The following is a 12,641-nucleotide window of genomic DNA, read 5'->3' as shown; positions in this document are numbered from 1 at the left end:
TTTTGGAAGGGAGCAAGGGCCAGTCTGGAGCAACCAGACCAGCAGTGAAGATTCAAAGGTTTGTCGTCTAGGAGGCCACTAGCCAGCCGGCAAGTGACCAGACAACGCGTCGAGCAGCAAACAAGCAGAAGGGCCCCACGCAGATCTCGTGGATGCTGGAGGGCTGATCTTCGGTGCAGGGGCTGCTCGGGGCTGGGGCTTCAGTCCCCAAAGCACTTGGTCGAGTTTACCTCGGGAGTCGTGCTGGAAGCGAAGTGCAGTTTCTTTCAAGATGGCCGGTCCCACGTGTCTCGTCGCACCCACGGATCTCAGCTGTGCTGCAGATGTAGGTTGAGGTCAGAGAGGTCTGGGAATCCGGGTCTCGTCGGGCTCTGAAGTCTGGATCCTGGAAGGAAACCGACAAAGGGAAGCTGCTGGACGCTTGATGGTGCCTGCAGTTGCAGGGTGGACACTCCTTTCCCACAAGGGAGATTTCTTCAGTCTTCTGTGGAGCAGAACGTCGAAGTCCAGAGTTTCTTCTTGTAGAGTAGTTCAGGATTAATCTAACTTGGAATGGGACCAGCTCCTACCTTTATCCTGCTGAAGGGGGCTGCACTACTGACTAGGTCCCTCCCCTGGGTGGGACCAGGAAGGGGGGTGGTTACACCCCCTATCCTTTGTCCGGTTTCCCGCCAGAGCTGGGGCTGGAGTGCCCCAGCAACTGGTTTGAACCGGTGTATGCACAGGGCACCTTGTGTGCCCCGGGCATGTCTCATTCCTTTCAGGCCTATCCTACCCAATACACAAAATCCTGCCTGGGGTGGTGCTAGCACCTCCCAAGGCAGGAAACCCTTTGTCCAAGCCGCCCTCACTGGAAGGACTCCCAGCAGCAGGAGGTCAGACTTGTGTCTGTGGTGGCAGCATCCATTTTGTGATGCCAAGGCTCGAGTTAACTTTAACCGGGGTTCACAGTTACATACATGCTGTGTCCCCCTAGAAGGGTGGAATGCTACCCCCGTCGCCAGAATTGGCGAGGGGGTAGTATTCCAAATCGTATGACACCTTACTCGACATGTTTTGATAATGTTATACCAGAATTAGCATTTAACCGCGAGGTTGATAATGCACTTAAGAGTATATGGTATAGCGTTATCATGGAACAGCTATTAGGACTTGGTTCCGCAAGCTGCAAATTGGCTCAGCTCTTGCCAGAGCACCATCTCACATAATTCCCAGCACTCTGCCTTCAGGATTGAGAAGGCCTTCCATAGGAGTTACTGATAGGAATATATGTGTCCATTTTAGGGTTAGATATAGGTACACTATATCTACAGCAAAGGGTGATTACACCACCTTGCCCCAGCTGTCATGCAGCCAGTTGTGGATGGCCAGCCAGGGGTGGCATAATACATGCTGCAGCCCCTGGTAGGCCCTGGGTACACCTATGCCCTGGATACCTAAGGTACACTGTTACAGGGACTGATAAGGTGGCCCAGTACCAATTGGTAAATGCACCTAAAGTACATGGTTGTCAATTTAGAGAGAGAACAGCTAGGCTGTGGGTCTGATTAGCAGGCCCACAGCCAGGGAAAGTTGTAAACCAGTGAAGCAAAAAGCAAAAATCTGGGGTGACCATAGGATTGCAGACCCCACTCTGCTACAGGGCCTACTTGTAATCTTATATCTTTTTCATTGATTGGGGTTTCTTACCCTCTGGATTGGTGTCTCTGGCTGCGCCTCAGCCCCATAGCTCCTTACAGGGGATATGACACTCGTTGATGGTGTTATCTTGGGGTACCTTGTCGTTGCTCATCTGTTCCGAGTTTATGGCTCCTTCACCGTTATACATTGAGGTTGCAGAGTTCGTCATCTGCTATGACATTCTTCACATGTTCTTCTGCTTCCAGGGAGGACATCTCCTTTGCCTTGCGGGGTTGCTACTCAGGGCAGTGCTCTGCTCTTTCCTTACATGGATTTCAGTGTCACAGTGCCTGGCACTGTCCCTAATGGTGGTGTTCCTCACCATTCGCCTTTTTCCCTTTCTGTTTCACTGATTTTTTCGCACACTGTTCCCATACTCTCACAGTTTTGTTTGTGTTGCCTCCGCGTTGTGGTGTGGAAAAGTTCTCAGAAGAAAATGATGTTGGCGCGCCGGGGTGGGACTTATGTGACCTCGCTGATGTCACGTACACGGGCAATGTCAGGGCGGAGTCAAGTGGTGCCGTCCCCCGGCGTTCAAAGATGCTGTGGCAAAATTTTCCAGATCCAGTGTTATGCCTGGGGATAATTCTACGTTAAGGAATCTGCGGCCAGAATAGTCTCTACCAGATACACCGTTACCGAAGGTAAGTAACTTGTACAATGCCTTATCTGGTAGAGCCTGTCTAGACGCAGAGTCCTTAACGAACCACCCATACTTCCTGCTGTGCAGACAGATTTCTTGGAACGGTTTTTGCTTTTCGGGGCCCTGGTTTACCACACCAGTGGTCAGTGTGTTTCGTGGCTCCACGCTTCTGGGGTGGAAAGTACCTGACGTGGGCGCGCCTGTGTGGTGCCTATATAGGCACCGCGAACGTCACCTCCGATTTGTAGGGGTCCTACTCTTGAAAAATATCCGGATCAAGTCTGATACCTGGGGTTAATTCTAAGGTAAGGAATCTGCTGCTAGATAGTCTCTATCAGATCAGTTACTGAAGATAAGTAACTCGCTCTTTCGACTTTCTCAGGTTCATGTAATCAAATTTATTTGAAACTGATGTAATTTGTACTTGCATTGTTTAGAACCTTTCAAGTTTCTTAGAATGTTTTAATGTATTTTTCAGGAAACTCCCATTGACCAGGTAGACCTAGATAAAGAAAATGAGATGCTAATCACAGTTGCGCATTTCCACAAAGAGGTTTTTGGAACATTTGGAATTCCATTCTTGCTTAGAATACACCAGGTAGGAATATTTACTTTGAATTTAGTCAAATAAGGCGTATAAATGTAACTATCTCTTGGCTTCCTACTTCACCTTGAGTCTCTGTGAGAAAGCAATTAAAAGATTTGAATTGTGAAACATAAGGAACTAGCTGCTTGTGTAAATGAGATTGCTAAGTTCCAAGATGGCAGCCTCTGCCGATATTTTCTGTTATGTGAAAATAATTTTTTAAATGTCATTACTTCTTTCAAAGGATTTCTTAAACCCACTGTGAACTACCAAATGTTTTTGGATTGTCACAACTTTTGTTTTATGTTTATTTGCTAGTGCATGATGAATACAGGTTTTAGCCCTTAGTTTCACTTTTTACTGTTCTTATACTGTAGTGGTCTCTGCATCAAAAGGTAACCTAAACAAAACACATTGCATGAAAGTGTGATGAAATTGCGGTGCATTACATGGTCTGTTTGAGACTCACAATGTAATACTCTACCAACCCCTTAAAGACTAGTCTGGTTTCGTCTCCCTAGCTCAACCCTAGGTAGCTGTTACATCGAGCAGTCGGGCTTCAACAAAAGAACAAGTGTATAAGCATTTGTACAGTACCAAAAGAATGGAAAGAGAAATGTGTGTGTATATGTGTATATATATATATATATATATATATATATATATATATATTCACTGAAAAAAACCATAGGTTTTACACACGTTATAGTTAGGAAGTAGCATTTACAAAACCTATGAAATTCACTGAAAAAACCATAGGTTTGACACCAGTTATAGTTAGCTGGAAATTTTACTGATATAAAACCAATGAAATTCCACGTTATAGTTAGTTGGACTCACTATAACTTGCGCGTGTAATGCACTGCTGATGTCACATATTACATCACTCATGACATCACTGATGACACCATCCAGTGAATGTGTCTTTCTGAAAAATAAGTGTTATATATGTATATATTATTGAATATCTTAGTGAATACATATATTAGTGAGTAATGTTTAAATATTTAAATATATGTATTAGTGTTTCACTTTGTGTATAAGTGGCTGCATGGGTTGATGAGTAGGTACATGTGTATGTATATAGGTGATTAGATGTTTTTCTTAGTCTCAGTATGAGTGTTTCCATGCTTTGGTGGGAGTATTACTTAGTACATAGATGCAAGAATGACTGAGTCTCTGTTTGTATGTGTTTTGAAGACAGCATATGTGCAGGACTGTATGGGTGGATTCGTGTGCATATGTCTGTGTTAGTGAGTGAATGACTGTCTTATTAGTGTCTTTATCAGTAACTGTTTTAATGTAGTATATGTGAATATTGATGTATATAAGTGACTATATGTGAGAGTGAGGGATTCTAAAAGTTCCTGTTTAAATTAGTATGTGTTTCTAGAAGTGATTTTTTAAGAGAGTAAGTATGTGTAAGTTTCCTTAGAAGTAAAGTGGTAGTGTGTGTATATTTGTTTATGCAAATAAATGTATGTTCAATAGTTTATTTGCATGTGTGAGTATGTGTGTGAATAACTTTTGGATGACTGTCGGTGTGTAACAGGATGTGTAGGTGTATCACTACATATGATTAGTGAATATATGTATGAGTGACTATATAGAACTGTTGGTGAATTAGTGCATGTGTATATACATGGTGGAATTATTGAATTGGTTGTTGTAACTGGTATGGGTATCTCCATTTTTTTGAAAATTTTAGTTTCTATTTTTGAATATGCGTTTCAAGGGTTAGATTACAGTGAAAGGAGGTCTGTCACTGTGTCACAAGGATGGTGTCATCAGTGATGTCATGAGTGATGTAATATGTGACGTCATCAGCAGTGCATTACACGCGCAAGTTATAGTGAGTCCAACTAACTATAACGTGGAATTTCATTGGTTTTATATCAGTAAAATTTCCAGCTAACTATAACTGGTGTCAAACCTATGGTTTTTTCAGTGAATTTCATAGGTTTTGTAAATGCTAATTCAGAAATATCTCATGTATACAACCTATACTTTTGTCAATAAAGTTCTGGCAATATTTTTTTCAGAAACAAGCCGTTTTCTTCACTGTTCAAGTTGCATAGAGACTCCTTGTAAAGCGATACAGAATTAGAAAGTCTGTACCTTGCCTTTTTTTCAACGCATTAAAATTTGCCTGTAAATAAAAATAGCCTTTCTAAACTCCCGTGCACGACCCGCTGTGCGCACTCTCTGCAACAGTTCTCAATAAAATGGATTGCACATTTGCAGGCTTTCGTGCGCGACCGACTGCGCGCACCCGCCTATATATTTCGTGAAAACTTTGCAATCTGAACTTATTGAATTTCTTCATAGACCCATCAAAGAACTTATAATATGTCAAAGACACTAAACCTAGGCTTCTTTTTTAATATTATGAAAATTTTCATTAAATGGAGCCGAATGTCTTTTTAAACTTTCGTGTGTGACCGAATGTACACACCTTGGTATTTTAAAAAAATATATAAAAGGTTTTATGCTTTAACAATTGTATGCTTGAATCGAGCTCAGAAGATATATTAAATCGGGATATGTTTGGATTTACTCCTTTTCACGTTTTGAAACTTCGCTGAATTAGACCGCTACTTCCAAATGGCGTACGTGACCAGATACTATCACCGCGTACACGTCCTGAGACGCGCATGTGAAGTCATGTGACTTGAAAACAACACTTCCAATTGGTTCTTAGTAGTTTCTATTCTGCAATTTACACGGAGGACTCCACCCACTCCTCTCACTATCTTTTCTACTCTCAAAAGGGAACAACGTTCAACACCCTTCGGAAGACTTTGCTGAAATGGCTGCCGCCCCGCATTCATCTTCCGAATCTGAAGGAAATGAGCGACTACCTTTAAAAAGAAAAAAGGAATCTTTTATTTGGCAATTTTTCACTTATCCTGAAGAACAAAAGAAAGTGAATGCGTCAAAAGTTACCTGCACGATATGCAATTTGGTTCTCTCAAGAGGAAATCCAAGAAAAAAATATTCCTTTTCCATACATACCATCGTGCGGCATGTCAAACAAGTGCACCCTGTGGAATTTGCACAGGCATCGACAAGAGCCCTGGCCACGCTATTACCATCAGAGGTGGCCAGCACATCTTCTGGTGGACGACCTGTATCACCATCGAGTGCTGTGATGGACTTGAGACCACATCTTGCAAAGGTGCACATGAAATGCAACGAGTGTGGAGAAATTCTTCTGTACGGAGAGCAGAGCCTCATTCTTACTAAACTAAAAATTGCCCCGAGAAAGGATACATTTCTTCATTTCATTTTGATCCAGTGTCACACGTGAAAATGTTGTTGCAAGTTTAAAAAATCAAAAACAACATAACACTTGTTTTAAAAAAAAAAAAAAATTCTTTTCAGAACTAACTCATTCTACCAAAAAGAGCTCCAGGAGCATATTATTAAGGGGGTTTATCTCCGCTTTTTTGGCTTTCGTTCGTGCGCGACCGTGTGCGCGCACCCGCCTATATATTTCGTCAAAACTTTGCAATTGCAACTTATTAAATTTCTTCATAGACCCATCAAAGAACTTGTACTACGTCAAAGACACTAAACCTAGGCTTCTTTTTTATTATGAAAATGCACATTAAATGGAGCCGAATGTCTTTTTAAACTTTCGTGCGTGACCGAATGTACACACCTTGCTATTTAAAAAAAAAAAAAAAAAAAAGGTTTTATACTTTAACAATTGTTATGCTTGAATCGAGCTCAGAAGATATATTAAATCCGGATGTGTTTGGATTTACTCCTTTACACGTTTTGAAACTTAGCTGAATTAGACCGCTACTTCCAAATGGCGTACGTGACCAGATACTGTCACCGCCTACACGTCCCGAGACGCGCATGTGAAGTCATGTGACTCGAAAACAACACTTCCAATTGGTTCTGAGTAGTTTCTATTCTGCAATTTACACGGAGGACTCCACCCACTTCCCTCACATCTCTACCCTGTTATCTGCAATTGTGAACATCAGAAGGAGCTGCGCTACGCCCATGTAACAGGCCTCACTCCCACTGCTGCAACGGCTTGGCAGTCCTCCAGATGCACAGGAACAGCCCCTCCGATCCATTGAAGTTCTCGGTCGTGAGAGGCCTCACTCCCACAACGGCTTGGCAGTCCTCCAGATGCACAGGAACAGCCACTCCGATCCATTGAAGTTCTGTGTCGGTCTCAATACCACTTACGAAATGAAAATAAGCACTGAAGAATATTTATGCTGTAGCAGGAGGAGTACTACATGCTTGCAGAATGCATTCTATTACCTATAAAAAAGTGAAACACCCACGCTACAATCATATAGAATACTTCCTCTAAAGAAGCCTGTGAATAACTTTCGAACATCAGGTTAACCTTTTTTTACTCTGTCATCATTGTTAAAGATAAGTATTTACAATACTATATTAAACAATGCCATGATTTTTCCTTTTTAATTTTAAAAATCTTGCAATCTTTCACAAACCCAATACTCATGGCTTCTTTTTCGTGACAAAAATCTTGCAATATTACATACCTACATAGAATAAGAGAAAAAACATAAAACTACAAAGGCCAAACAGTCTACTAAACGCGGATTTGTAACCTATGGGGCAGATTCATGTTAACTACTTCATACCCAGATATGCACCAGTTAATGTGCACCACAGTATGCTAGTGCTCCGTTACCCATGGTGTGCCACATTTGAAATGTGGCGCACCATGGTACAAAAACACCATACATGCGTAACACATCTGTGCTCAAAAACTAATACATTGCTAGAGTTGCATCGCAACTGTGATGCAGCTCCAGCAAGGCTCACCAATGCACTATATTCACAATGCTACGTCAATACCTACGCCTGCTTCAAGCACATGCACAGTTTTGAAACAGCATGGGCCTGAAAGTCACTGAGTGAAATATCATACATTACAGTCAGCCACTTTCAAGACGCATTCCTTCAGAGGAACACTTAACGGTTATTAGAGGTAGATCGTCCGACTCCACCGTAGGAGACCCCTAATAAAAAAGACATATATAAAATGCGGACTAGCCACTGTATCGTGCTAGCAAACTTTAACTTAAAAATCGTTAGAAAAAACAAAAGGAATCGATCAAAATTAGTAGGCCACTGATAAGATCTCTTTTTCACCTCCCTAAAATAGAAACATTAGGAACAACCCCTCATGAGAAATATGAAACTAGTGAGAGAAACCGAGCTCGACGCCATGATGACTGCAAGATAGCTCGGCTCCACCGCCCACCCCGCCCAAAATAACGACAAACCGTATACAAATATTATAAATAAATACAACACACCAGCAAAGTAACAGGGTAAAACGTTTTATTAAATAACTATTTACATGGCAGCCTGCTGCAACATCGATCCAAATGCATGACACTGTTCCCGTCAAGGTAGCATAGCTGGCGGCCTAGGGGTGGAGGACCGTTGTGCAAATACCCCGGGGAAGACTCTGCATATGCTTGGTCCCTGAGATTCTTCGATGTCACTGCCTTCCATAAATGTCATAAGTCCTGGATGTTGGGTGCCATAGTTCAGGGTTTCACCTAAAGACACGTCCTGCGGTGCCCTGGTCCAACCATCACATATACCTGCGCCAGGAGACGGCGTGGGGTGCACTGGAAGGGAGAGGCGGCGCGAACGAGCCTCCCCCACCTCCCCAGGTGGAGGTTTCTCAGCTGCACCCCAGCACTTCACTCGACATAGGCGGCCGGCTCCCAGGGTCCGGCGGAACTTTTAGCCTTTTGGTGACTCTTCCATTCTGGACCTTGTCCCACAATCCGTTTGACCTGAAGACACGTCCTGCGGTGCCCTGGTCCAACCATCACATATACCTGCGCCAGGTGACGGCGTGGGGTGCACTGGAAGGGAGAGGCGGCGCGAACGAGCCTCCCCCACCTCCCCAGGTGGAGGTTTCTCAGCTACACCCCTAAAGACACGTCCTGCGGTGCCCTGGTCCAACCATCACATATACCTGCGCCAGGAGACGGCGTGGGGTGCACTGGAAGGGAGAGGCGGCGCAAACGAGCCTCCCCCACCTCCCCAGGTGGAGGTTTCTCAGCTGCACCCCAGCGCTTCACTCGACAAGCTGAGTTGCGCCCGCTCCTGCGGCACAGTGCCTCGCTCGGCCAGCTGAATTACGCCTGCTCTTGCTATTACAGCGTCTCACCCGCCATCCGGCTGAATTGCACCCACTCTTCCGGTACAGCGACAGGCGGCTGCCACGGAGCTCAGGAAATGGCGGTCGGCTCCACAGACTTGGGCCTGCAAGGATGGCTCTGGACAACCCTGGAACTCGGACGCTTGACTGCTACGGCATGGGCCCCATTCCCAAAAGCGTCCCCTCAGCCTTGAAGATACTACAAGAGTCACCGGGGCCCCCGACTCCCGCAGACTTCCGGTGGGCAGCTTCTGCCATGATTGCTCGCAGAATGGCCACGACGTAGCCACGAGGTGCTCTCATGCTGACGCCAGCTTCAGTCTGAAACATCCAGAAACACTGTAGTATCGCGTTGTCGCGTAATGCGTCATATGACGCGCCGCGTTAGAGCATCCGGTGCGCGAAGCACAGCTTCCCGGAAGCGATCCGGGGCGCGGCGCGAAGCGCGTAACATAAGCATAACAGGTCATGTGACTTGTTAATAAAACTTTTCATTGGTTCATTTCACTTTTGGTTTCCTAATGATGTAAGGCTAGGTCATGTGACCTAAAAGTAACACTTTTCATTGGTTTAGAACTAAACCACACCTCCTCAGGTGGTGGTTGAGCAAGAGGTGCCCCCCTCCCCACCTTCATGTTGCCTGATTCGGCCAGCTCAATCGATCGAGCATGAGACTCTGTTGTGTACTGAAGAACAGCTGCCTGCGGTGCCTCACAGAACCGCTTAATGAAGGCCCCCGAGGGGAGGTGTGGTGGCGCGGACTGGGAGGGACCGCTTATCTCCTACCTCGTCCCCAAGTCTCGCTTGGCCAGCTGAGTTCCGATCACTCTTGCGGCCTACGACTTGGAGAGGCCGAGGCGTTGACTAGGCGTGACCTCCGGCCGCAACCACAGCGCCAACGATCGCTGCTGACGGAGGGGAGCCTTGCCGGTGAGAGCCACTGATCTGAAGAACCGCTGCCTGCGGTGCCCCCATGAGCCGCTAGACAGAGGCCCACGAGGGGCGGTGTGGTGTGGTGGCGCGGACTGACAAGGGTCGCTTGGCTCCTGCGCCCTCCCCAAGTCTCGCTCGGCCAGGTGAGTTTCGCCCACTCTTGCGACCTACGACATGGAGAGGCCGGGGTGTTGACTAGGCGGAGCCTCCGGCCACAACCACAGCGCCAACGATCGCTGCTGACGGAGGGGAGCCTTGCCGGTGAGAGCCACTGATCTAAAGAACCGCTGCCTGCGATGCCTACCTGAACAGCTTAACGGAGGCCCCCGAGGGACGGTGTGGTAGCGCAGACTGGGATGGGGCGCTTGGCTCCTGCGCCCTCCCCAAGTCTCGCTCTGCCAGCTTAGTTTCGCCCACTCTTGCGGCCCACGACATGGAGAGGCCGGGGCGTTATGGATCAGTATGAGCAAATTGATCTCAGTCTTGTTGCCCTGGTGTGGCCTGAGATCGCCCTTGACATAAGCGGCCGGCTCCCGGGGTCCGGCGGAACTTTTAGCCTTTGGGTGACTCTTGTCTTCTGGACCTTGTCCCACAATCCGTTTGACCTGAACACACGTCCTGCGGTGCCCTCGCAATGCGGCCTGGTCCCTGAATGTGTGCAGGGGGACGGTATTGATTGGATCAAGATGGCGGCTTCACACAAAGCTGACTCAAGTGTTGCTGCTGATGCTATGCAGACAAAAACTGGTTTTCAGTTTGTACATTCTTCAGGCTTTTTCTTCATAAATGTAACAATATGAGACTCACTAGGAGAACGGCCGTTTATCTTTCCTTTCAAAATGCTGCCAACAATATTTTCTGAATGGAAGACACCATCTGAGATCGCCCCCGACATAGGCGGCCGGCCCCCGGGGTCCGGCGGGACTTTTAGCCTTTTGGTGACTCTTGTCTTCTGGACCTTGTCCCACAATCCGTTTGACCTGAAGACACGTCCTGCGGTGCCCTCGCAATGCGGCCTGGTCCCTGAATGTGTGCAGGGGGATGGTATTGATTGGATCAAGATTGCGGCTTCACACAAAGCTGACTCAAGTGTTGCTGCTGATGCTATGCAGACAAAAACTGGTTTTCAGTTTGTACATTCTTCAGGCTTTTTCTTCATAAATGTAACAATATGAGACTCACTAGGAGAACGGCCCTTTATCTTTCCTTTCAAAATGCTGCCAACAATATTTTCTGAATGGAAGACACCATCTGAGATCGCCCCCGACATAGGCGGCCGGCCCCCGGGGTCCGGCGGGACTTTTAGCCTTTTGGTGACTCTTGTCTTCTGGACCTTGTCCCACAATCCGTTTGACCTGAAGACACGTCCTGCGGTCCGCTCGCAATGCGGCCTGGTCCCTGAATGTGTGCAGGGGGACGGTATTGATTGGATCAAGATTGCAGCTTCACACAAAGCTGACTCAAGTGTTGCTGCTGATGCTATGCAGACAAAAACTGGTTTTCAGTTTGTACATTCTTCAGGCTTTTTCTTCATAAATGTAACAATATGAGACTCACTAGGAGAACGGCCGTTTATCTTTCCTTTCAAAATGCTGCCAACAATATTTTCTGAATGGAAGACACCATCTTGTAGCATAAAGGGCTGCGTCAAGAGTGGTATTGCCCAGAATCTCTTGTTTTCTAGTGCTCGTAATGACGAAGCCAGAACTGCCGAAAGGGATTCTGGTCCTGCCGCTACTTATTGGACACATTGAACTATACTCTGGTCCTGCATGACCTCGACCAAAATGGCGCCAGTATGGGAGCGAATTGCAACTCCTTATGACGTTCTAGTTACTTAGCCTTGACATTATGGGGGATGTATGCGGTCTTTATGCACATTGCGGGCGGGGAAGGGTACTGACTAGGAATATGGACAACCCTATTGATGTCGATTTTTCATTATTGATTATTGTATTAATAAAGCTTCGAAATAATGTTACCCATGATACTCGCCCATGGTATGCGTATTGACGATTTTATTGTAACTGATCCTGTTATACTTTCAATTAAAAAATCAACCTTCACTGATCCTGCAACCGTTTGTCACGTTTTGTTTTTTCAATTAAATGGCTCGCTTGTTACATACTCCTATACCCCTGGCTTTTGAAAGACACCATCTTGTAGAATAAAAGGCTACGTCAAGGATGGTATTGCCCAGAATGTCTTGTTTTCTAGTGCTCGTAATAACGAAGCCAGAACTGCCTTGGTATATTCCAATATATGCCAAAGACAGAAATGGAATTAGTCCAATCAACATTGTGCACAAATTGAGAAAGCAAGGAGACATGTTAATAAATCTGTTTCTGCTTTCCTCAGAGATTATAGCATGGGTTCTATTTACCACAACAACTTGCGTTACCACATGCAAGACATCTATAGGACAGATGGTGTTCATTTCACGGATGAGGGAAACAGAATCTTCCTCTGCAACATCAGACTCTGCATCGGTACTTACTTATAAATGCAGAAAAAACTCAATTAACACAAGGGCTCTTTTCAGAGCCACCTTATATCAAAGCACTCAAACTTCTGATTTATCTCCATTTTCACACTTGTAAATAGGTGTGCGCGCCCGG

General features: G+C 45.6%; 1 protein-coding gene across 4 annotated transcripts in view; it reads left to right on the top strand.

The window, feature by feature from the left end:
• Nucleotides 1–12,641, top strand: part of USP7 (ubiquitin specific peptidase 7) — a 1,709,027-nt gene that overhangs the window by 1,502,966 nt on the left and 193,420 nt on the right. For all 4 annotated transcript variants that reach the window (XM_078663105.1, XM_078663106.1, XM_078663108.1 and 1 more), the window contains one exon: nt 2,802–2,921. In XM_078663105.1, the coding sequence (XP_078519231.1) occupies nt 2,802–2,921 (120 nt within the window). The remainder of the gene's footprint in view (nt 1–2,801; nt 2,922–12,641) is intronic.

This window comes from Lissotriton helveticus, chromosome 10 (assembly GCF_964261635.1).
Source record: "Lissotriton helveticus chromosome 10, aLisHel1.1, whole genome shotgun sequence".
NCBI classification, from domain to species: domain Eukaryota; kingdom Metazoa; phylum Chordata; class Amphibia; order Caudata; family Salamandridae; genus Lissotriton; species Lissotriton helveticus.
Note: the sequence above shows the minus strand (reverse complement) of the source record. Positions and strands in the feature narration are given on the sequence as shown.